This window comes from Eriocheir sinensis, chromosome 14 (genome assembly GCF_024679095.1).
Source record: "Eriocheir sinensis breed Jianghai 21 chromosome 14, ASM2467909v1, whole genome shotgun sequence".
Taxonomy (NCBI): Eukaryota; Metazoa; Arthropoda; class Malacostraca; order Decapoda; family Varunidae; genus Eriocheir; species Eriocheir sinensis.
The window spans coordinates 10,902,199-10,926,501 of record NC_066522.1 but is presented as its reverse complement, the minus strand read 5'-3'; the positions used below and the strand labels follow the sequence as shown (position 1 = coordinate 10,926,501).

Here is a 24,303-nt window from a genome sequence, read left to right as displayed (position 1 = left end):
ACCGATAACTGATAATGGAAAACCTTATTGGTGATAACCGATATTCGTTAACTAGAGACACGAATATAGGCGATAACCGATAACCGATACCCAATATAAATCCACAATTCCGATACTAGCTAGCGATAAGTCTGACAGGCGAAAACGATACTATATTGATATTTCAAATAAAAAACATAGATGAATTCAAATTTTCATTATCCATATTTTGGAAAACTTACAAAACCTGAAAACCACACGTTGACACGTACCTATGGACGGTAATACTAAAAACACTTGAACCTGTGTTGTGTTATTTGGCGTCCCCACCGTCAACGCTTTTGTTAACAAACACTGGTCTCTCGTGAACTGCGTATGGTCAGACCAGCAAGCGTAGACCTGTACAGTCACACAAAGCTTTTTAACCATAATTAAGAGTTGCTGGAAAGCTGAATCAGACATACAGTACCACTACCACCATCCCCGCTGTTTCTAGAACGACACTCTGTACGAGTTGTATTTATATGTACAGAGTATCTTTCTAGAAACAGCGAAGATGGTGGTACCGTATGTCTGATTCAGGGGGGGAAGATTGCTCCCTCTTGCACGAAGGAGCACGTAGCAGCCCGTAGCAGGGAGCCGACAAACGTTTTTTTCTGAGGCGGAAAAAAGTAGCGATTATCGCTAGTTTGGTTACAAAAGTAACGAAGATACCGATATATATTTAAATAAGTAGCGGATGGCCGATAACCCGATTTTGTTATCAGCGATAAAGTATCGCAATAACTTATCGTGATAACGCCCAACTATGGTCTTAGGCCACTCGGCAGTGGCTGAAAAATCCCAGGTGGATAGCGGCGGATTTGAACCCACATCATGGACAACGCGTGCATGCGAGCCCAGCACGCTAATCACTCAGCCACCGTCACAGTCTGTTCGTATGTCCAAATATTCATAAGTCGGATATTCCTAAGTAGGGTAGTGTCAGTACTAACCAGACCCAATGTCACTTAATTACGCTGATCAGACGAGAAGCGGTGTTTTCAACGTGGTGTGACTATTGACATGATGGCTAATAATGTAATGGTGAGAAACAAGGTTTATCTTGTAACCAAAACCAATGAGTAACAATGATATTTGAGTGAAAAAAAGATACCAGCAGCTACTTGGCTATGAGAGGAGCATGATAATGTACATTTCATGCTGTTTTGCTAGTCTCATACTTGGCCCATATTTATTAGTTTCTCAGACATTCTTAGCTTCTAGTTAGCCAAAGCGGACGGGTTAACGACTTTGAGCAGGGTATGACTGTATTTGATCTCGAGTTATTCAAGGCCTTACTGTACCTACTACTGGAGGAGGGCTCAACACAATGAAGATGTAATGAAAGGCCCCATTTACAACAGAGCTATAGCACTAAAAGATGGTGACACACTAGCATTAAAGTCATTTCTCTTTGTGGGTATTCTCTGTGCTGTGGTCAAAACAAAGTAAAAGTCATACTGCCAGGTATTTTGGTGACATGCTTGCTTTGGAACAAAAACAATGTGGTTGACATGCAGGTCTAACTTATATTGTAAGGAAGCTTTTGTTATACTAAGAAACTATGAATCAGTGAAGAGGCGTGAAAAGTTCATTGTTATGGTTATCAAATCTTAAAATATATTCTGTATTTACTCATTATCTATAATTTATTTAACTGGTTTGTGTCCTAATCTTAACAAAAGAACTATCGTCCAACTATTTTACATCTTTTTCATCAAAAGCATTCAATATTCTGGTAAAACGTTTTGACTGAGTAATGAAGATTTAAGGTATGCACCAGACACACCTCAGGCCCCTCCAGTATCACTCACCAAGAAACTCACAGATGCAGAAGGCTGTTGCACCTCAGCAGTAAGGAAAAAAGATGCTTCATTTAGCTTGATCTAAATATGCAGAAGTATAATCAATAGATAACATACTTTCTCAGGAAGTATGGTGGCCATTTCTGGATAATTAAATATATCCCCATTCAGTCCCTTTCCTCATACTGCAAGTCATGGAAGATGAGTGTGCAGCAATATCAACAAAAGTAATATAAATTCTTTCTTATAAAATATGCAACAACAATAAGACTGCTTCTGCACCCCTACTAAGATGTGTTCAAAATATTCAAAAGCAGCCATTGTATATGATGCTCTCTCGCCTTAACAAGGTCACATGCCATCTTTCATTGGGATTATTTCTCCATCCAATTTTAATATATAAAAATACAAAATAAAGTTAAGAAAATACAAAACTAATACCTCTGATGTTAGATTTTCAAGTATATATCTACACTCTAAGGTGTCCTGACTGGTCATACCTTGCTAGCTGAAGGAAACTGTGTTCACAGGTTTGTACAATGAAATAGAAATCAATCATTGTGCTCACAATCCTTCAGAGAAGTCTTCATCTACTGTGTAATTATATTCCATATGCTTCATCCCTACATACTCAAACAACAACATTCTTTGTTAATGTTAGTATTTCCATTATTGACTTCCAGTGAATAAAAATCTACTCATTCCTCCATTCACTGAAAAAATATAGATATTCCTAACATTATGGACAATGATTCCTGAGACAATAATCTGACAACATGCACCACCAGCAACTTCAAAATACAACTACAGCTACCGAGTGTCTCCTTAGGTCTCAATAAGATACTTAACCATGAAAAACCGCAGCTCTTCTATCTTAGGACGATGCCATGGACGATTACTCCAAAAGAAACTCCTGTATGCCATGGATACATTCTTGGTGATGGGCAGAGAGTTTATATTGTTATAATACATTTTCTTTTTAGCCACAAAACAATGAATGCACCTAAAAGCTGTCACTGTCAAGTCCAATATAATCTATCCAGTGGAAGTATTTAAAGCTTGGAGGACACTCTTTGTGGCTACCATTATAATACTCTCCCTTTCTCCAAATAAGGAAGGATGGCAACAAGAAAAGGAAAAAAATCAATCGAGGGATAGACAAATCAGGGACTGGCAAAGAAATGAAATGGGATCATGCATACAAGATAATTAAATTTAAAATTATAGTGCATAATCACAAATGCCTGCCTTGTTTTAATTAGCCACACGATCAATATCAAAACTGAAAATTTTGGTGTGAAAGAAAAACAGATTCTGAAACTCCAGGCCCAGCCTCCTTTCTCATATTTTAGCTGCACATGCAGCTACTTGTAAAGGGGTTGATACTGGACAAGTCTAAACAACAGTAATTCAGGACAAGGACTATACAAAAAAAATACGTTATGATTACAAAATAGCTGACAAGATATCCCACAATTACGATTTGATTTTCTGGGCTAAAAAATATTTCAAACAAAATAGTTTGAAAAGAGAGTTCTCCTATATGTGATTTGTTTGTAAACAGTCAAATATGCAACCCCCATAAACTTTATTTGCTATTTGAATTAAGAATGGTATAATTTATTGAGTTTATTAGAGGTCAAAACATAGCTAAACATTTTAACTCCTATGGTCCTTTCATTCTTTTTTCCTCATCTTCCTTCCACAAACAATATTCCCACCAGGATGTTCTGCTATTATGACCTGTTTGAAACAAATATGTGCCCCTGCCTCTTTAGTTCTGACCTGTTTTACTGTTGGAGGGTAAACACAAGAGAAAATAAAAGGCATATTTGCTAAAATAAGTCCAAGACAATCCCTGATGGACAAAGCAATCCACAAGTCTAATAAAACTTTCATGAGGCACATAATTGCAATAAGAATGTCGAAATTCCAAGCATAAAAAGATTACTTAACCAACTTCAGAATAAATACCAGGTCCTCAGAGCTTACCTGTGGCTGGCTGTAGATATTTGGAGTGGAAGTGCGTCTCAGGTTGTCTTGAGTGATGGCAGGGGCAGCCATGCTGCTGCCTGTTGGGTATCCAAGAGCTCTGTAGAGCCTGTCCCTCAAGGCAGCCATTTCACCCTGAAAAGATAATATACCATATTTTACAGCTTAAGAGACACTGCATCTTGGAAGATGCACCCTGATTTTGAAAAGAAATAAAAAAAAATAAAAAAAACTTCAGATATAGTCATTTTCACACAAGCACACACTCACTATTCATTATCTTCATTCAGCTAAAGAGCAGACTGGTTGAGCATATGATGTCCAAATAGCATCATTGTATTTAAAATAATCACCAGGTAATAGAGAGAAAAACTAATTTACTAACTCAAGTTTCTCACTTAGATATATGTTATGTCAATTAAAAATAATGGTGTAAATATATTGTCAAGCAAGTCTCAATTTGTTGACATCAGTCGCCTGAATCAGCAACACAAGCATGTTTTCAGATAGATGCTACTTTGTATGTATTTTCTCAAACACTTACATATAATGCTGCTAAAACATGAAAACAAACTCATTTCTTCAATTTTTAAGTCTCCCTACTAACCTGTGTGGCTGAGTTGAGGTAGGAGACTGCTGTTCGAAGCACTCCCTGTGCAGCGAGAAGAGAAGCATACTGACAGAGCAGGGAGCTGACTGTATTGCCTTCACTTGGGTTGACTGTGTGACCAGCGCAGGAGAGGGATCGCTGCAGCCCCATGATGATCTCCACCAAGTCCTGCAACACAACACATCAGTGAAAAGGGGTAACTCTCTTATACCTTATAATTGCAAGTATATATGTAACTGTATGCACTCACAAACATGCATCAATACCCACACAACTCTAAAACAAGAATGGTCACCTGTAAGTCCTGGGGTTTGTTGGTAGTTGGTCGTGTTTTGATCCAACAAGAAACACACTTCTCAAGGCTGCCAGCACAAACATAGCATATCATGGCACTCAGCAGGGCCTGAGGGTCACCTTTGGATTCTAGACGCTCTCCTAAACTCTCTGGTGAAATGTAAAATAAGATTCCATTTAAAGTATACCAAGATATTATAATTGGTGAAAAGTAATATAGTACGTAGTTGTGTGTGAACATTCTTATTTAAAACAGAAATAATGTTTACATACAGAATCAGATACAGATAGATTCATAGATATACAGCCGTATTCCCGTCCAGCGATGTTTTCCTTCCTAGCAGTGATGCCAGATCAAAACCTTCTGTGAAACACTCTTATTTGGTAACACTGCGATTAGTTAACATCATTCATATAAGTACAAGCCACGTATTTTCGTCAGACTGTGCTATTTTCAGCAAAGCAGCCTGATCGATCCATAATCTTTAAAATAACTGGGCTACATGAGGTCACAATTGTTGACTTCAATGCTGTCTGTAGTCACATGGCCCTCTGCTTGTACGCAATAACAAGAACAATAGCCGCCCAAGAATAGCTAAAATCCTTAATAATAGGCCAAACGCATGCAAAATATACTACAGTGGGTTGGCAGCTTAAGCTCGCCCGTGAACATGTTCTAAGCATCCTCTGTAACATCCTCTGCGTAACTTCCCTATATTAACCTTCCTGCCCAGCACATGAGATGATTATTGATGTAGTACTTACTGCATGTACAAAATATGGATGAGAAAATAGTCGATTTGAGAAGGTGGTGATCCATGGTCACCGTTGCCAGATTATCGTACTCAAGAGCCGCACATTTACTGGTTTCTGACCCATAACTGTTGCCAAGAAGCACCAATAATTAACCATTTAAATGACAACTATATATGAAGGCAGTTATTTGGGGGATAAAAGCAGTTTTTGGGTCAGAAATCGGTAAACATAAGAGGCAGAATACAACAATCTGGCAACATTGTCCACGGTTCAGCTGACGACATTGTTGGAACACGCGGTGTTGCCACTTCCTCTATGTGAAAAGTTTGAGCAATTGAATATTTTGCAGTTTTTCTACTTCCACTTACAAATAAACAAAATGTACTTTTTATTCTGATAACATAATTCTCGCTCATACGTTTCACTTTATAGAACATATTTTACGCTGTCAATAAACATGACACCCTGCAGGAAAACATCACCCTATTTCTTCACTCCTACATTAAAGTCTTGTAAATGTGTTTGTATCTGTAATTTTTTCCTCATATTCGGGTCAAGGTGGACTGAAATTCATGTATTTTACGCCAGTGAGAATATACTAGCACTTCATCGTGCATAAATGACGATATAGTCCCTAATTATGTCCCAAGGGAAAGATTCAAGGGAGGTCTGGAGGTACCTCGGAAATGCTAAGTTTTCCTTTGAGGATGATGTTGGGAGACGGGAATATGGGCCATATACATATGCAGAGAAATAAAGAAATAAAAAATTACTGACAATTTCAGAAAGCTCAGAATGCTAGACTGGACACCAAATATTTCAATGAAACCAAAAACAAAAATTTAAATGTCTTGGGTTGCACTAAGAGTGTGATTTCCCAAGGATTAAACAGGCTAACTAAAAGAAGACAGCCCATTGTTTAAAATTATGTAGTACCTGCAAGCCGTGGAAACTGCTCATTGCTGCAGTATGTTAATATAGCCACAAGGGCTTCCTTCCAATTGGAGAGTTTACAGGATGTAGTGATAGTGGTGAGATCCCCCTTAACTACAGCTCCAACCAGCGATGCAAGGCTTCCATCAACACGCTTGAGTACCGTGTCCCTTGTCTGCAGATTCAGAAAGCAAATATATATGCTGCCTAAATACAGGCATTCTTCTTTATAGGATTGGGTTATATTCCTCAAAATACCAATAGAGATAAAAACATGATTTAATGGGGAAATGTTCCTTGCCACTCAAAAATAATGAAATAGAAGATGATTGGTTGACAATCACACAAGTCACACCCATCTGTTTGGGTCTGAGGATGAGGTGGAGGTTAACTTGTGGGTGCAGGGATGAAGTGCAATGAGGGTTCGAGGAGCATAGGGAAGAGGGGGAGGCAGAGGGGAAGCAGGGAGGAGGGAGACTAATGGCCGTGATATTAGCCATCCCCATTCCCTTTCCGTCCCCATCCCCATACGCAGGTCTGGGGTATGTATAAGCCGGCCCATCCCCCTTCCCGTCCCCGTGACAGATATGTGGGCCAGATTAAGACCAATCTGCACAACATAATGATGTTGGTAGCACTTTCAAACCAATAATTACAGAAAACGAGATAATCAATGCAGTTGTAACACACCATTGTATTCATATTCATTATATATCATAAAACAAAACAATAGCATAGTTGATCTACAGGTAAATAACAAGTAATGCAGGCAAGTTAATTTATGAGATAGGTTGGTATCAATGACTGGTCACACACACCTGGGCAGCCACATAGAACATAAGAACATATGAACACAGGGAGACTGCAAGAGGCCGAGTGGCCAACACAAGGCAGCTCCAGAATCCCCCTCAAATAACAACAAATAGAACACTATTTATTCATGAGACATACGAAGGGAAAGCTGAAGATGTCCTACTTCTCACCCTGCGGAGTCAATACTATTTCTACCCCATCCGCTCTCTCTTGAGGTACTGTTAATCAATCCCAACCACCCAGGGATGCTTAATACTGCAGTTCACAGCCAAGGGAAAGGGAAGGGAAGGGACCAGAAATGGGGGAGATTAATACTACGGCCATAAGGCTTGAAAGGACACAGGGAGTAGCTGGGATGGGGATTGGGTAAGGGGTGAGGGTTGGGAGGTTGCTGGTGCTGTAGTAGAATAGATAACTCCACTGCTCATGTGAACACACACACACATGATGCAGCGAAGACCCTGGGAACTACAGGCTAGTCTCTTCGACAAGTGTGGTAGCGAAGATCTGTGAAAGGCTGATCAAAGATAAATGGATAGACTAAAGGGAGAGAAAGAACAGATTGACAGACAAACAGTATAGCTTTCAAGGAGGAGGATCTTATACAACAAATTTGATGTGCTTTTACTCATGAGTGATAGACATAGTACAGGAAAGGGAAGGTTGGGCTGATGGAATTTACTTAAATCTACAGAAAGCATATGACAAGGTGCCAGCCACATAAGAGAAAGTTGTTTCCTGCCTCCAAAGTGTGTGTGGGTTTGAGGTTTCAGTTGTTCCCAGAGATCTGTCACTTGTGAGCTCTAATCTCCCTTAATGACAATCATAAGTCTATATGCTGTCAGACTATGGTGAATTACACACATTTCTGCTGGCAATCACAAGTCATGCATGTGATCAGGCTATGATGAATTACATACACAATCACACACAAATGAAGATAAACAAAAAACAACTTTTAATTTATCTTCAAAGAAGAAAGGCACACAAACCTTATCATAGAGGTGAGGGCCAGCATGGGCAGCTAGGGTGAGAGCATGTGGGTACATTCCATCCTTGATGCACAAATCCACAGCACTCTCCAAATCGCCCACCAGGAGAGCCTGAGTTATGAGTCCTTGGTTGCTGCCCTCCTTCTCCTCCACATCGAGAGTTACTGGAGCTGGGCTGGCCTCCCCATCACCATCCAACTCAGCCGTCTATGCAAGAGAAGTTTCAGTGACATACTGTGTGTGTTGGAGGGGGGGGGGAAATGCATGCATACACATTGTGTGGTGTGTTGTGTTGTGCTGTGTGTGTGTGTGTGTGTGTTTTCTGCTTTATTTGTTGTAGTACATAGTATTTGACCTATACTCAAATACTTCTACATCCATATCCGTTTCCATCCAACATACACCGGGTATTCGATATATATGAGTTCGAAATATGCAAATTCGCTCATATGCAACTAACCTAAATGTGCCAAGTACTTGTTTTATGCAAGAAAATTCGCTATTATGCGAGTAGCAGCGCTGGTGCAACTGGTTGGTGAGGTATGGTGGTCGACTCACACTAGAGGGCGGCGGGTGCAAATGTTTTCCCGCACTTTCCTCGCCTATAATTAACCTTTTCCTCCCTCTGATCCTAAAGTTAATCCTCAGGTAATCCTCAGGTTTCATATTATATTTTACAGTTTATCTGTACTAATGTGCTTTATTGTTGCTGTAGTGCATTATTATTGTGAAACGGTGCCGGAATAAATATAGAGGGTTCGAAAACGGGTCATGGAACATAACCCCCAATAATTAATAGGATGATAGGTTCGATATATGCAAATTCACATTATGCGAGCTTTTTGCAGAACATAACCCTCGCATATAACGAATACCTGGTGTATTCTCAAAATCGTGGCTATTCCTTCCACCACCCACTTCCATTGCCAGACCATTTCAGTAGTTGATATGTGCATTTGGGAAGCTATACATTTTCATATCATTTAGATATTAAATTATTTCTAAAAATTATGGCCCCAAGTTACTTTCATCGCCAAGAGGTCCTCTTCGGCCACCTAATCTTGACCCATAAAGTGCATCCAAAAAATAAACTGATGAAATCACTGCCCTCTCTGTTCTTCCAGCATGGGAAACCATAATATTAACATCCTATCAGGTATAATAGGATACTTTACTACATTTCAAACTGAAAGTAACTACTCAAGACTGCTTTTTTTTTTTTTTTTTTTTTTTTACATCAAAGGTCACGGCTCAAGGGCAACAACAAGAGTACAAGAAAAAAAGCCTGCTACTCGCCACTCCCATAAAAGATAAAAGTAAAGAGTAGCCAAAAGAGAGGTCCATTTCGGGTGGAGAGGTGTCTTGATACACTCTTCTTGAAAGTGGTCAAGTCATAGGCAGGAGGAAATACAGACAAAGGAAGGCTGTTCCAGAGTTTACCAGTGAAGGGAATGAAAGAATGGAGGTGCTGGTTAACTCTTGCATAAGGGGTTTGGACAGTATAGGGATGAGCATGAGTAGAAAGTCGTGTGCAGCAGGGCCACGGCAGGGGGGGAGGCATGCAGTTAGCAAGTTCAGAAGAGCAGTAGCATGGAGATATCGACAGAAGATAGAAAGAGAGGCAACGTGGCAGCGGAATTTAAGAGGTAGAAGACTATCAGTACAAGGAGGAGAGCTGATGAGACGAAGAGCCTTAGACTCCACTCTGTCCAAGAGAGCTTTACTTTAACTTGATACATTCACTTTTCATCACCCTTTCACCCTGCCGTACAGATTACTAATGCTTTTCACTGATTTTCAAATTAATTTTCAAAATAAATTATAATTTTTCTTAAACCTTTTAAGCACCTCTGTGGTCTAGTGGTCAGTGTGCCTGGCTACCACTCTGCGGGCCTGGGTTCGATTCCTACCCCGAGCAGTTGGTGTGCAGCTTATCCATCCACCATCCCAGGCTGTTTGATAAATGAATACCTGGGGAAAGCTGGGGAAGGTAAACTGTGGCAATCCCAGATAGAACACTGGCCCATGTCCCAGGGTAATTGGTTGTTATCAACCACAGGCTCAAAGGACCAACAGATCAAAGATGAGCACCGCAGCTATAGCGTATGCACCCACCTTTACTTTATCTTTCAAACCTTTTTACCTCTTAATATTCTCTCTTATTTCATATCCTCCTGTCACCTTATGAAAAAGAAACCAATTTCTTATGTTTTAATCAGCAGTTGCCTGGAAAAGAAAATGTGTCTATGAAGATGAACCCTAGAAGCAAAACTCACCTCAGTGTCTGGGGTCTTATCAAAAGATTGTCCAGATGCAATCATCTCAAACTGTTCACTAGGGTCAAGGGAGCCTGTGCTGCCATCCTATAAACAAAGCAAATTACCACTCAATAAGAAGCATGACAAATCAGGCTGTCATGTGTTGCATGTTTGATTAGTGGAGATCTTTTACTTAAATCTCTACTTTTCTTAACTTAGTAACATGAACAAATTCAGGGTAATCCCCTTAATAATACTTCATACTCATTCATACTCTTATTGGTATTCATAAAGTCAAACTGTGCATGGCATACAAGTTCCTTCAGACATTGGTGTGAATAATGAAGTATGGGCTTCAACCATACAATATTTGTACAGGTAACTCTCGATTTACGCGAGTAAACAAGAGGTAGGTTTCTATTGAAAGATAAAAATTCACTTCATTCAGAGAGAGAGAGAGAGAGAGAATATCCATATCACCGAGATATCCACTCAGGCACTCAGTATCAGCCTCATCCGTGAGGAAGAAATGAGGGACACCATGAGCGACTGGCTAGTATTGGTACCGGTACCGAGCAGTCTGGTACCGGTACCGTACCGTACAGCTGGTACCGTTAGTACCGGTATTGGTACCAGTACCAGCCCACCCCTATTGTTGAATAGCGTGGCAGCGTGGGTACTGTATTGTTGTTCATGTGGCGCGTGAGAAGAACTGAGCTCAGCTGCGTGGCCATGGCGCCTTGTGAGTCCAGTTGCGTGAGACATCTGGTGGCCACTCCATAATATATCGCATATAAGTGAAAAAACATGTAAATTAAATGTTTATTTGGATTTTGGACCCCGCATTATTTAAAAAACGCGTAAACCAAACTCGCGTAAATCGAGTTACCTGTACCAGGAAACTGTTAAAATGTTAGGATAGATTCCTGAAAACAGAATACCAAGCAGTAAATAGTTATTAAAAAATCTAGTAGAAGCATTTAACTTGCATGCAAATAGATACACAATGCACTGCATGCAGAAAGTTAAATAACCTCAACATAAATGGAAATTCATCAAACTTTGTCTATGCATTGATAAAGATTTAACAAATATTCTCACTCTTCTGCCTTCTTCAGGTGATATGAGTAATAGCAATGACACCATCGAACAAAAAGTAAATGCTTGTAAAAAATCATTATATGAACATATCTGTTTTCATGAGTAAGCACAGAATGTGACCAATCATACTCAGTAAAAATTCATATGGACTGCAATTGTAATGTATACCTTTAGTGATGCTTCTCTTTTTTTGTGTGTGTTTTACATGCTTTTTTTCTTGTAGGTGTGAGAGCATCATTAATCTTGATAGAAAATCTAAGATCAAATGAGAAATCATTCCACTAAATCTCATACCCACTATTTAAAAACTAGGTCTTCATGATGAAGAGGCAGAGCTCGAGTGAGATCAAGATTTAAGTCAATAAAACTGCACGAATATGTTTTGGGATTCTGCATGTCTTAGGTGTATTGGGTGACTTTTAAACTTAGTATTCATGATATTTCAACTCTACTTATTGCACTGTGTTTAATAATAGCTGTGGAGCAAGCCGAGAGTATTCCTGCCGTTCTCTCCTTTAGTTGTTTTTTTCATTATCTTTTGTGAGGCTCAAAAGCTTTCCAATGAGATGTTTAGTAAGGTTGTATGACAAATGTGTGTACATATGCATACATATAAGTATGTGTGCAGGCCCACACACCAAGTGATAGAACTGCAGGAATATAATCCATTCGCTCTGCATTTCTGAGGAGTTACCAAAAATACTATGAAAACTAATAGCCAAATATTAGGGAACCAACTATTGCATCATCTGTAATCCACAACACTGCATCAACATTACAAGCAACCATAAAAGTTACTCACAGGAACTAACAACCATTCATGATTGACTGACTGTGTTTTCCGCTGGAGGCAAGCATGTATTATAACATTTAGGAAATGACACTTGTGATGAAGCAAAAAATTTAAATATATTATACGGCCTCTAGAAATATACCATTCAACAGAATTTTTTTTTTCAGACTATTTATTATATCATTCATTGTTTTGTTTTAGATACCAATGAGATGGAGAGGCAACACTATTACCTGGACTCCCAATCTAGTGCAAATTATGTGAACTTTGAGGGAGTTAAAAATAATAAACAAGCAAAAAAAAAATTAAGCTCTGTGCACTGTGCTCAGGACCTAAACTCTGATGCAACTACAATTCTGGACAGAGACTTAGTGATCAAGTTCATTTCATCTAAGGTGACACAAATCAAAAACTTGTCACATCACACAGGTACAAGACTTACATTGGCAGCACCGAGGTTGGCCATCTTCTCGGCAAGCACCTCAGCTGTGACCACCTCTGCCTCAGGAGCATTAGGACTGAGTTGAGTGGACACTTGTGTTGCAGAGTACCCCAACAGCTCCATAATCTTGGAGCGTGGGGATTCTGCAAAATTTGCCCCTATGTACTGCCACAACATCTAAAGAAAGAGACACAGGTTGAAGAGCGATCAGAAGAATAAGTACAGTAAAAGTCCAATAATAATGTCCAATACTTCAGAATTCCCAATGGCTCAAATTTTTCTGGTAAGGGTCATTTTTAGCATTTTGGGGTAACATCAAGAAAAATCAGTGAAAAAAATTAAAAAATACCAAAATATAAACAAAAACAGAGTAGTGACCTAACCCATTCAGTAACCATGCTGACCCTCCAGTCAGTATAAAAAAAAGAAATGAAAATGTAGAAAAAAACACAATAACACATGGAAGGGCAGAGCATGCATGGTGTGCCTTGTATTTTGCTTTGTTTACAAGCACCGCTGCCCTAGCCTCTCCACTGCCACCACCTTGCCCTTGTCAGCTCATTGCAAAGTCACTTTAAGGCATTTTTAAGCCATTATGTCCAGTTTACATTAAATATATGTATTCATGTATAAATGTATGTGCGCCTTCTTAGTGTCCTGCAGCATTTCTTGAGGGAGGCAGCAGTGGCACCTCCATCCTCCCAGGTGTTGAGGTCCAGCAACTGTGACTATGTGTTTGAATGGTGTGTTTTGAACATTTTAGGTCCCCTCCTGATAATCTGAAAAAGCTGCTGATCCAGAGGGTCCATAACCCCCTGCATTCCAGTTTAAAGGACTTTTACTGTAATATGTTTAGGCTATAGGTAACTTGCATAATACACATTATGAGGCAGCTCATCATGAACTCACTTGATCACTGGGCTGAGTGGCTGCCTCAGCCTTAGCTTGACAATAAGGGCCAAACTGAGGCTGTGAAAGTGCTGCCTCCAGCTGGGAACTCCTCTCCACTAGTTCTGGTTCAGTCACCACCTGAGAGATCTCAACGCTGAGGCTTTGTTTGTTCCATGACACCAGGCGACCACCAAACTGGAAAGGCCATTCAACAGTTTATAGCTCTAAGACCATCTACAGTGATATATTCAATACACTAACACAATCATACTGTATTCATATACAATAATTAATGACACTGCACTTGACAGAAGAAACAAAAAAAAAAGCCATGTCTTCAATCTGTGTAAATAAAGCAACCATATATAAATTAAATAAAATGTATGGTAAGTATACCTGAGAAGGAAAACTATTTGAATCACATAAATTCAATAATTTAGAGGTGCTCAAGATCCATATATAAAGTGTTATTTCATGTCATTTGATTTCATAAATTTACATCTTACCTTTACCTTAAATTTTATTTTATTATATTTTCATGAAAAAATATTTGTTGTTTTGAACATTTATACCTATTAATAATGGTGAGATAGAGCAAAATCAATGTTGTAAAGATTAAAGTGTTAGCAGATATTTTCAACACTAATTTTTCAGTTATCTAGAATCAATCACACCTAGTTAAGATCAAATAATTCTTGCCAGGAAAATTGTGCACATGTAGAAAAAAAAATCAAATCATATAACTTTTTCTAGCATGATTACATAATGTTTCTACTTATCATATGATACACAAACAATAATTTTAAAATTTATAAATTTTGCCATTTATGAAAAATGTATGTACTACTAAACACATCACAGAAATACAACCTGAAATTCAGCCACTCACATGGCATTAACTCAAGTGTTATTATATGACTAAATCCAAAATGTTTTCATTCCAATGCATCATGTTTTAATTGTAAACACCAGAATACCAAAGTTATACACAGAAAAGCTTTACCCTTTTCCAAAAAGAATATTTTTGGCCAACATGTCCCCTATTCTACTTCAAAAGGTCTTATTAAAATGCTTCACTATGTACAACGTATTTAAAATACAGAATCACTTACAAACTAACTAAATCACTAACATGTACTGATGTCAGTAGCAAATATCATAAAACAATGAATTTCATTAGATGAACAAATGACAGGCTACTCACAGCAAAACTAGCTCCAGCAGTGGGAGCAAACCACTTAGGAGGATTCCTAAGTCTGATGGGCTGAGGGGTTGCTCCCTGGGGAACTACTGCAGGAATGTCCATCCCAGGGAAGGAGTCAGCTATCTGGGAGAACTGAAGACAAGATGAAAACTTAAAAATATGCATCAAATAGTATTAATTTTGTAAAAAAATAAACTGAATAGTTACAATATATATTTTCATAATTGCCTAGAGAGAGAGAGAGAGAGAGAGCACTATATATATATATATATATATATATATATATATATATATATATATATATATATATATATATATATATATATATATATATATATATATATATATACAGTACCCTCCCGAGTTTCGCGCCTGCTTCATTCTAAAGGTATAGCGCTAAACTCGAGGATCGCAAAACTTGGGGTATTAAAAACACTGAAAAAACGCTTATTTGTTCCGACCCGTGGAGAGGATGACTTTTTTTTCTCACTTTACTCCCTTGTTATCTCGAAATACGTTCCTTGGAAAAAGAAAGAAAATGGGAAGTTTTGAAGCCACAGTTGAAGGCGACTGCCTTACGATTGGCTGGCAGTTCTGAAAACACGCTTATGATTCGCTGGGAGTCCGATGACATCATCACCAGTGCTCACCCAATCAGCGGCCTCACTACTTTAACCCTTTCAATACGTGACGCACACGTCAGCGTCACAGTATGGAAAGGGTTAAGAGAAAATGGAAGAGGATTAATCCTCTTCTAAACCTCTTAATCCTCTTCCATTTCCTCTTAATCCTCTTCTAAACCTCCTAAGAGGAAATGGAAGAGGATTAATCCTCTTCCATTTCCTCTTAATAACCCTTTCCATACTGTGACGCCGACGTCGGCATCACCGTATTGAAAGGGTTAAGGCGGTGTCACACTGGCCGTTTTCCTCCAACCATTGGGGCTAAGGGCAATGCCCGTACACCCAACCGGGAGTGAGTTGGCAGCTGTCCGTAAGCTGGTGTCACACCGGGCCTTTTTCCTCCCACCGCGTTGACAATGAGAACTTTTGGCACGGAGGAACCACAGGCACACAAAACCCACAACCGCTTCTTCCTTCCATTTAACTGTAGCAACAAGTCCATAACTTGGGTAATGGCAGCACAAGCCGCGACAACCCTTACTTTAGCAGACGACGCCATACTGATACAGGGCAAGTGCTTTGTTTACGTTGTGGATGTGGATGTGGACAACCGACCCTGGCTGTGTGTGACGCACACCCGGAAAAGTTGGAGTTGCCGATCGCCCCTGCCGCCAACGCGGTGGGAGGAAAAAGGCCCAGTGTGACACCAGCTTAGGGATAGCCGCCAACTCGCTCCGGGTTGGGCGTACGGGTGTCGCCCGTAGCCCCTACGGTTGGAGGAAAACGGCCAGTGTGACACTGCCTTAAGGCAGTGAGGCCGCTGATTGGGTGAGTGCCGGTGATGACGTCATCGGACTCCCAGCGAATCACCAGCGTGTTTTCAGAACTGTCAGTCAATCGTATGACAGTCGCCTTCAACTGCGGCTTCAAAACGACGCGTTCTCTCTTCCCATTTTCTTTTTTCCAAGGTACGTGTTTTGAGACCCTACATCCTCACATCACCCCCTCCCACTCTCCCAACTCTGGCTTCATCGTTTAATATCTCTCTCTCTCTCTCTCTCTCTCTCTCTCTCTCTCTCTCTCTCTCTCTCTCTCTCTCACCCGTAGCCCTAATGTTTGGAGGAAAACAGCCAGTGTGACACTACCTTTTAACCCTTTCATTGCACGTGGGACGGGACGGGACTATCCCCTCAGGCGCAGTCAGGCAGCCCAATGGGGGGGTTCTTTTAACCTCTGTATCTCAAAAACTATTCATCACAACTAAAAACCAAAAACACCACTGGAAAGAGGAGGTCCAGATCTATAGGAGTCGGTTATGTATGCCTCTCCTGCAAATGTACATGCATGTTCAGGGAGTGATGAATGTGAACACTTTTGTCAGTGCATGCGGGATGATCAGCCATGTTGAAGGAACTGCGGACATCTTTCCTTGAGATTCTGGCAAGATTGTATTGCCAACTGCAATATTTACAACTATTTGGTCAAAGAATCAGTCAGGTGATAGGTGAAGCTACGCAAAAATGCCGCTATATTGGACAAGAACATCCACCAGTTACTCGTCCATAGATTTGCCGTGCTGGGCTGATATGATTTTCCACCAAATTTAGTGAAGAACCCACTCAATTGGCAATCCTGTGTTGTGAGAAATAGTGTTGGAACACAGTCATACGCGGGAGATTTGAGTGCAGCTGGAGCTCACAGCGAGCGTTTAGCGTTTAGCACCACCAGCAAATACGCCTAACGCTCGCTGTGAGCGTTTAGCAATGAAAGGGTTAAGGCAGCGCACGTGACACCAATTGTAAGTAGACGTGACCCATACATGTCAAACCAACGCGAAACTCAGGGTGATAATGTGCGAAACTTGGGATGGTAAGAATTTAGGGCTAAGGGCTGTATTAAAAGTCGAATCCAAAAAGTTTTGGGTCCCATCAGAGGTCAGTTTAGGGGCCGTATTACAAGTCCAATCCAAGAAGTTTTGGATCCCTACAGAGTTTTTCATCCCGAACTCTGTAGGGACCCAAAATGTCTCGGATTGGACTCATAATACAGCCCCTAAACTGACCTTGTAGGGACCTGAAACTTCTCTGATTCGACTTGTGATATGTATATGTGTGTGTGTGTGTGTGTGTGTATATATATATATATATATATATATATATATATATATATATATATATATATATATATATATATATATATATATATATATATATATATATATATATATATATATATATATATATATATATATATATATATATATATATATATATATATATATATATATATATATATATATATATATATATATATATATATATATATATATATATATATATATATATATATATATATATATATATATATATATATATATATATATATATATATATATATATATATATATATATATATATATATATATATTATATATATATATATATATATATATATATATATATATATATATATATATGCAGGGGGCAGCCCAGCTCCAAGCAGGGAGTAGACACTGATACAACCATCCACTGAAGACACAGCCATCAATGAAGGGTCATGCTTGCACCAGTCCATGTCAAAGCTCCATTGATTGTAAGAGGGAAACTCCCCTACAATCTCTGAGCCACGATTTGCTTCATTCGGATCCCACACATAAATCCTGAAAATTGTAAGTGAGGTCCTTCAGCTAGAATAGACCATAACCAAATATGCCATATGACTCCTTGACCCATTAAAATGATGGCTTCCATTTCTGTTATGTGGAATCTCTTGCTCTGCTCCTCCTAAAACTTGAGGACCATTAGGCATAAGAGAGGAAAAGCAGAACTAGCAGACCACTTTGAGAAGCCGTAAAGAAACACAAGACTGCTGGTGCTTCAAGAAATTGAAACCCTAGATGGATAACAGACACTATAACTACAAAATTGGGTTAAAAAAGATCTATGTAATATATAAGAAGATAAAAAAGAAACAGATTAGAATCACGAGGCAGGCAACCACTTTTCGAGATATTGGCTCCTAAAGATTTTTTCCCATTTCATCCATGTCTTGCCATTTGTATTTATCTGATTGGCATGAAATCTTCACACATATGACTGTGTATACCTTGTTGACTTACTAGAGAATGATAAGGCATCTGGTCCCCCTTTAAAAAAAAGTATTAATCACTCAAAAGTGAGGGTCTCAGAAGGTCAAGGTGTTCCTGCACGACCATACTGGGCAGTTCTGTCTCTCGAACAGTGTTTGTAGCTGAAAAAGCGATACGGTAATGAAAGTTTCGCTTGTATTACGCTCAGGGTTCACACCTCCATGAAGAATCTGTTGTTGAAGCTGCAGTGATGCTTCATATGGCAATGTAGTTGATTCTGCAGTTGGCGGTGATGTAGGTGGTGATGAAGCAGATGGTGGTGGAGAAGGGCATGATGAGGTACTTGGTGGTGTAGGGAGTGGCAAAACAGATGGTGGTGGAGCCAGCAGTGGTGGTTGTGAGCCTTGGCCACTCCATCTTGCTTCATAAGCCCTCTTGATGTTGATGACTCTCTTTCTGGTCGCCTTGCACTTGTACATCATTTGTAAGGACGTTTTTTTGGCTGGAGTGCAGAGGAAAATATTGTGCACCCTTCCCGTCGATGTCTGGGTAGTAACTGGCGTCTCCTCAAGTGATTCACACCCTCCCAGCAATCCAGCACAAGAGAGGGATGACAGATGACAAAATTTACGGAGAAAAAAATATTCTAATGCGATTTTTACGTACATACAAGCAATGAATGAGACCACGTGTGTTGGGGCACGAGTCCGGCTATGACGCAACAGCACAGGACATTTAAAAATGGCCTCCAGGGGGGAGGGGTTTTAATTATATGAAAACAAACCTCACCACCTGGCAATTTAGGCTATCCCGGCCATGCTGAGCGAAAAACACGTACTCTTCCGATTTTAAATATATTTGTCGAAAAATACCCCTATAGCCGCCCGCTTTAAGTGAGAGATAAACATAACTAGAGGAGACATAAGGCATCATAAAACCGAGGACAGCAAAGTAATTCATAATGTTGAGATATTCAATATGGGAAGAGAACCTTCACATGGACTTCTTGGAGTTCATGAGAATGGAGTTGGTGGATGAATGAGAAAACAAGGGAAGAAAGATAGTGTCCAGTGAGGTCCCAAGTCTATTCATTAATCAGAGTGATTCTATTCACAACTCTATCTGAACTCTCACAGGAAAGATACTGGCTGACGATCATGAGTCCAGTATGTGAACAGATTGTAAATTAATCATTCTTTCTCCTTCTCTTCCCCTCTCTCTCTCTCTCTCTGTGTCCCTTACTTGCTGTCCTTAGCTGCAGTAATGAGGAGGTTGGGGTCATGGGCACACCATGCAGTCTTGAGAATACCCCGTTGGTGGCCCTCCAAGGTTTTGATGGGGGCAGTAGCATAACGCAGGTCCCACACCTGAGCCCACGGTGTAGGGTCGTTGTCACTCGACAACAGAAGCTGAGTGGCCACATGTGGGTTCCAGATGATGTTACTTGTCTTCATCTGGCAATTAACACAAAGCTTTGGTAACTAGTCTTAATAAACTTTTTTTTGACAATTTCTACAGATCTGTAACCTCACAATACAATATATTCATAACTGAACCCTTAATTTTCTAAAAGAGACATATGATACAACTTGCAAAACACAATACAAAAAATGTGATGAACAACTTATAAAAGATTAACACCAAAGCACCAGCTTACCCTTGAGACGGTGTCTGAGATGGTCATAATAGAGGCCTGCTTCCTTAGGTCCCACACCACACAATGACCTGCACAAGTGGAGGCAAAGATGTGCTCCACCTGCCTGTGAGTAAGTCATTTCTAATGTCAGGTGCAGCTTTTTTAGACTCATTCAATTTCTATAGACAACACAGAAGATATGACATGGCTGGTTAAGTAAAAAATCTTACACAGAATCTGAAAAAATCTACAGCATTTGCACCCAACATTATAAAGGAAAAATCTAAATACAATCATCAAAAAGATAACATAATTTAGATCTAACAGCAGACACAAAACTAGCAATATTCCACACATAATTAATTAGTGATTCAGGAGTCAATAATTTATCCTTGGAAAAATTGCAAATAATTGCTTGTGTGTATAAAATTTCAAAGACCAAAAACTGAGGTCAGAAACTTTTGACTAAAAATTTAAATGACAGCTTCTACATGACACAACAATAAAATCACATTAACCCCTAAAGGATGCAAAAAAATCTAAGGAGTGACCCCAGAGAAAGCAAAAAAACAGCCATTTTTCAAGTACATTTTTTGTAAAAGCATATGCGATACTTATAACATTACATTTGAAAATCATAGTGAAACAACTAATAATAACAATTAGAAATATACAATTAAGGTCTATGTGTGCACATGAGATCAAGGACTTGGATTTATGTTCAAATTTCATTGTATTCTAAAGCCAAAAAAAGAAAAAAACTATCCATCACAACTAGCTGTGTGGCTGAACCTCTTGGCCTTTGTATGTGTGTATTTAAGCCTAAGGTTGTTGATCAGTGTATTTCAAATATAGAACAATGGCAAAAGTCACAAGGAACATAAGAAATACAAAAAAAACGGAGACGTCTGCACGCAGGACACTTGTCCTTTAACGGAACCCACCAAAATTTCCACCAGTTGGTCACTCATCCTTTAGGAGTTACGATATTTAATGGCCACCCTATCTCATGAGGGTACATGTATATTAACAAAATGTATATACTTCTACTCTCTTTTTTGTGGAAGCAGTGCTATAGTGAACTCTTTTATCCTTTTTTCTTTGCCTTTGAGCCACCTCCTTTACTGTAAATAAGACACCCAAAAGCCATACTTACCTATTAAATTCAACACAGGTCACATCAGCACCCAAGGAAAGTTTCTTGCCAGGAATGATTGGTGCAGTGAGGTTGTTGACATCCCAAACAGTTACCTCAGAGTCTGAAGATCCACAGGCCACGAAGTTTGCCTGATGTGATATATATACAGTGAGTTTGACATGACAAAAACAACTGTATATGTGGAGAATATGTAGCAATATAAGCAAGTATCTTAATTCATATTCTTTACAATAAGTCAGAATATATCAACTTTACTTTAATTGTAACCTCTGGAGTGGATTTTTTTAATGCATAAGAGGCTCAAACAATATTTTTTGTAGATGATGTATTTTAATTTTATTCTACAAAATTTATATACTGTTTTAGTGTATTATACTTTTACAGTTTTAATTTCTATTGCCACTTATAACTTCTGCACTGAGTAGGTCCCAGGATGCCTGTAGAAAAGAACCACAAACCTGAAGCACTAGCCACCATCACTCTTATTTCATTATACTAACTTTACCTCTCCCTATATTCCCTTCCCATATGAGGCGTCTGGAGGTACAGGGGCGACATCACCAATTCTGGAATTTTTAGTTAAGTGTACCATGGGATGGGCACACGCATTTTCTATGATTTCCAAAAACAGTGCAAGGTATACTGACCCTTATAACAAGAGAATCAAGGGTGTACTAGCAATAAGCGCGAACAAGAATTCCTTATTATCGTGCAGTGGTTGTCAGAGGTAAAGAGGCGACATCGCCAGCAGCATGAGAACCAATGAGGAGCTGGTTTTCCCGCGCTACCCGCTGCTCCACCAATCACAGGCAGCGCTGCCCACCAAGCGGAGCATCTGAGTTAAAGCCCGGGAAGTAAGCATTGTCCTCAGGGACTCCTTGCAATATTATTATTATAAAAATTCATAAAAAATCAGAATTTTGGTTTAAAATGAAATGGTTCATACCATAGTTTAGGTGAACAACTTAGATTTAAAAAAATCCAAATACATTATGGATATTCCAATTATCAAAACCAATTTCCAAATTGAGGTATAAAAATTTAGCAATAAAATTGATTTATTTAAAAAAAAAAAAGTCTTATTATACAGCTGGGCCATATAATTAAAATAAATACAAACAAAAATTTGGTAAGTCAAGAGGAAAGTGCAGTATACATCGCTAAACATTGAGTGAAATTTACTCAAAACCAGGTTTTGGCGATGTCGCCCCTTTACCTCCGGACGCCTCATATGTGTGTTAGACTAACAATAGGTCCTTCCTCCCTGAACTATATAATAATGACCTAATCCAAAAGTGCAATAAAAGACTATCCTTGCATCGCTATGCCAAAGTAACAACCTACTTCAGGTGAAACCAGGTATGCAAGATATTGAAATTCAATACAAAGCAAAAGTAATGCCATCATCCTCTATTTTTACCTTCATGTAATTGCAGCTGATGGTAAACACAGGACCAGAGTGCAAACCCTCTGTTGTGCCAACCAGGCTATTGGGAGCTTTGGCAAGAAGCTTGGCAGCACTGTATATATAGATGGCATTGTTCTCACAGCCTCCATAGATAAGACCAGATGGCTCAGAGCCCAGACCACTCCACTGCAGGTCATGGAATCTGAATGCAGATGGAAATTCTTCATCATGTTGCATAATTTGAGATGAGAGATTTAACATCATCCATTTCCTAAACTAAGCAAGAAATTATAATCAGCAACGGACTCATTTACAAACAGTGATCTGAAATTAAGGAAGTAAATATGATGGTAGAAAGCTTCACCTAAACACATAGCTACACAAAACAAACAGCTTGGCAACATAGTGGCTAGTGCTATAAATTTACAATTAAATGAAAATAAAAAGGGCTTCATATTCGAGTCTGACTATAAGAAGTCAGAAAATGTAAACTTAAAAGTTGGGAAAGTGCTGCCTATTGGAGACTGAAAACCAGCATGGAGGCATACCAATGTGTGAAACATAACTACAAAAAAAAGAAAGTTGGAAAGGATAATCTTCAGTTGGTAATGTGAAATTTATTAGAGACAAAGAGGCATCTGTAGAAAAAAAAATTCAAAGCAAGCATGATATAGTATTACAGAAGCACTTCATGCCTCATGAATTTCATGCAAATTTGTAAGAAATCTATGTAATATTGCATTCCTGAGTTGCCCAATCTTCCTAGTTACTATTAGAGCAAGACGTTAGAGTTACAAACAAAATTACAAAAATCATAAAAATGAAAATGCTTAAATATGTATGAAACATTTCCCTCCTATAGTTGGTTCACCCGAGTCTGAAGTGTGCATTATCGCGCAACGGCAACCTGTTGCCACACGGCATATCCGATTTCGTGGATACTGTATGCTAGCCTAAGCACAGTAAACAGTCGTCAGTGTCAATAATATGCAGGCAGCAATAACAAATACCGTCAATTATAGTCGATTATGAGTTAAAATATTAGTAATGTCACAAATAGCTGTTTTGTTCATTTACAAGATCGCTGATTATGATTATTAACCCGTGGGCTTCGGCTCTGGGAAAGCCGAGAGGTGGCCGAGAAACGATAAAATTACACTGTATTTTGAGACTAAGAAAACAGTATGGAACGTACATCAAAGTACTCCTCTCATAACCATAAAGCCGTTAAAATACTTACTTTTACTCAAACTCCATTCTTTTTGGGTGGTGTTTGTTACAAAATAAAGAGTCTCGTGATGCTTGTTGTCTACTATAGAGAATTTGACAAGTGATTACTGCATGGATAGCTAATTCAGTATGCCATGACCTTACAGCACCACCTATGACAAAAAAAGCCCACCTCAAGATCACTCACCCACCACAATGACCTAGGGCATTCATGGTGGGTTGTGCTATGTCACCACCACCTACAATTAGCTCGA

At 39.1% G+C, this 24,303-nt stretch overlaps 1 protein-coding gene across 1 annotated transcript in view; it reads right to left on the bottom strand.

Moving 5' to 3' along the window:
- The window catches only part of LOC126998439 (protein transport protein Sec31A-like), a 59,159-nt gene that overhangs the window by 24,673 nt on the left and 10,183 nt on the right, over window positions 1-24,303 (bottom strand). Inside the window, exons 3-17 of the mRNA XM_050860121.1 lie at window positions 22,832-23,021; window positions 21,409-21,539; window positions 20,274-20,376; window positions 19,859-20,070; window positions 17,994-18,187; window positions 14,906-15,039; window positions 13,720-13,896; window positions 12,811-12,987; window positions 10,493-10,579; window positions 8,217-8,423; window positions 6,415-6,586; window positions 4,724-4,872; window positions 4,426-4,596; window positions 3,819-3,953; window positions 2,676-2,759 (exon numbers count right to left, since the gene is read on the bottom strand). Coding sequence (XP_050716078.1) covers window positions 2,676-2,759; window positions 3,819-3,953; window positions 4,426-4,596; window positions 4,724-4,872; window positions 6,415-6,586; window positions 8,217-8,423; window positions 10,493-10,579; window positions 12,811-12,987; window positions 13,720-13,896; window positions 14,906-15,039; window positions 17,994-18,187; window positions 19,859-20,070; window positions 20,274-20,376; window positions 21,409-21,539; window positions 22,832-23,021 — 2,323 coding nt within the window. The remainder of the gene's footprint in view (window positions 1-2,675; window positions 2,760-3,818; window positions 3,954-4,425; window positions 4,597-4,723; window positions 4,873-6,414; window positions 6,587-8,216; window positions 8,424-10,492; window positions 10,580-12,810; window positions 12,988-13,719; window positions 13,897-14,905; window positions 15,040-17,993; window positions 18,188-19,858; window positions 20,071-20,273; window positions 20,377-21,408; window positions 21,540-22,831; window positions 23,022-24,303) is intronic.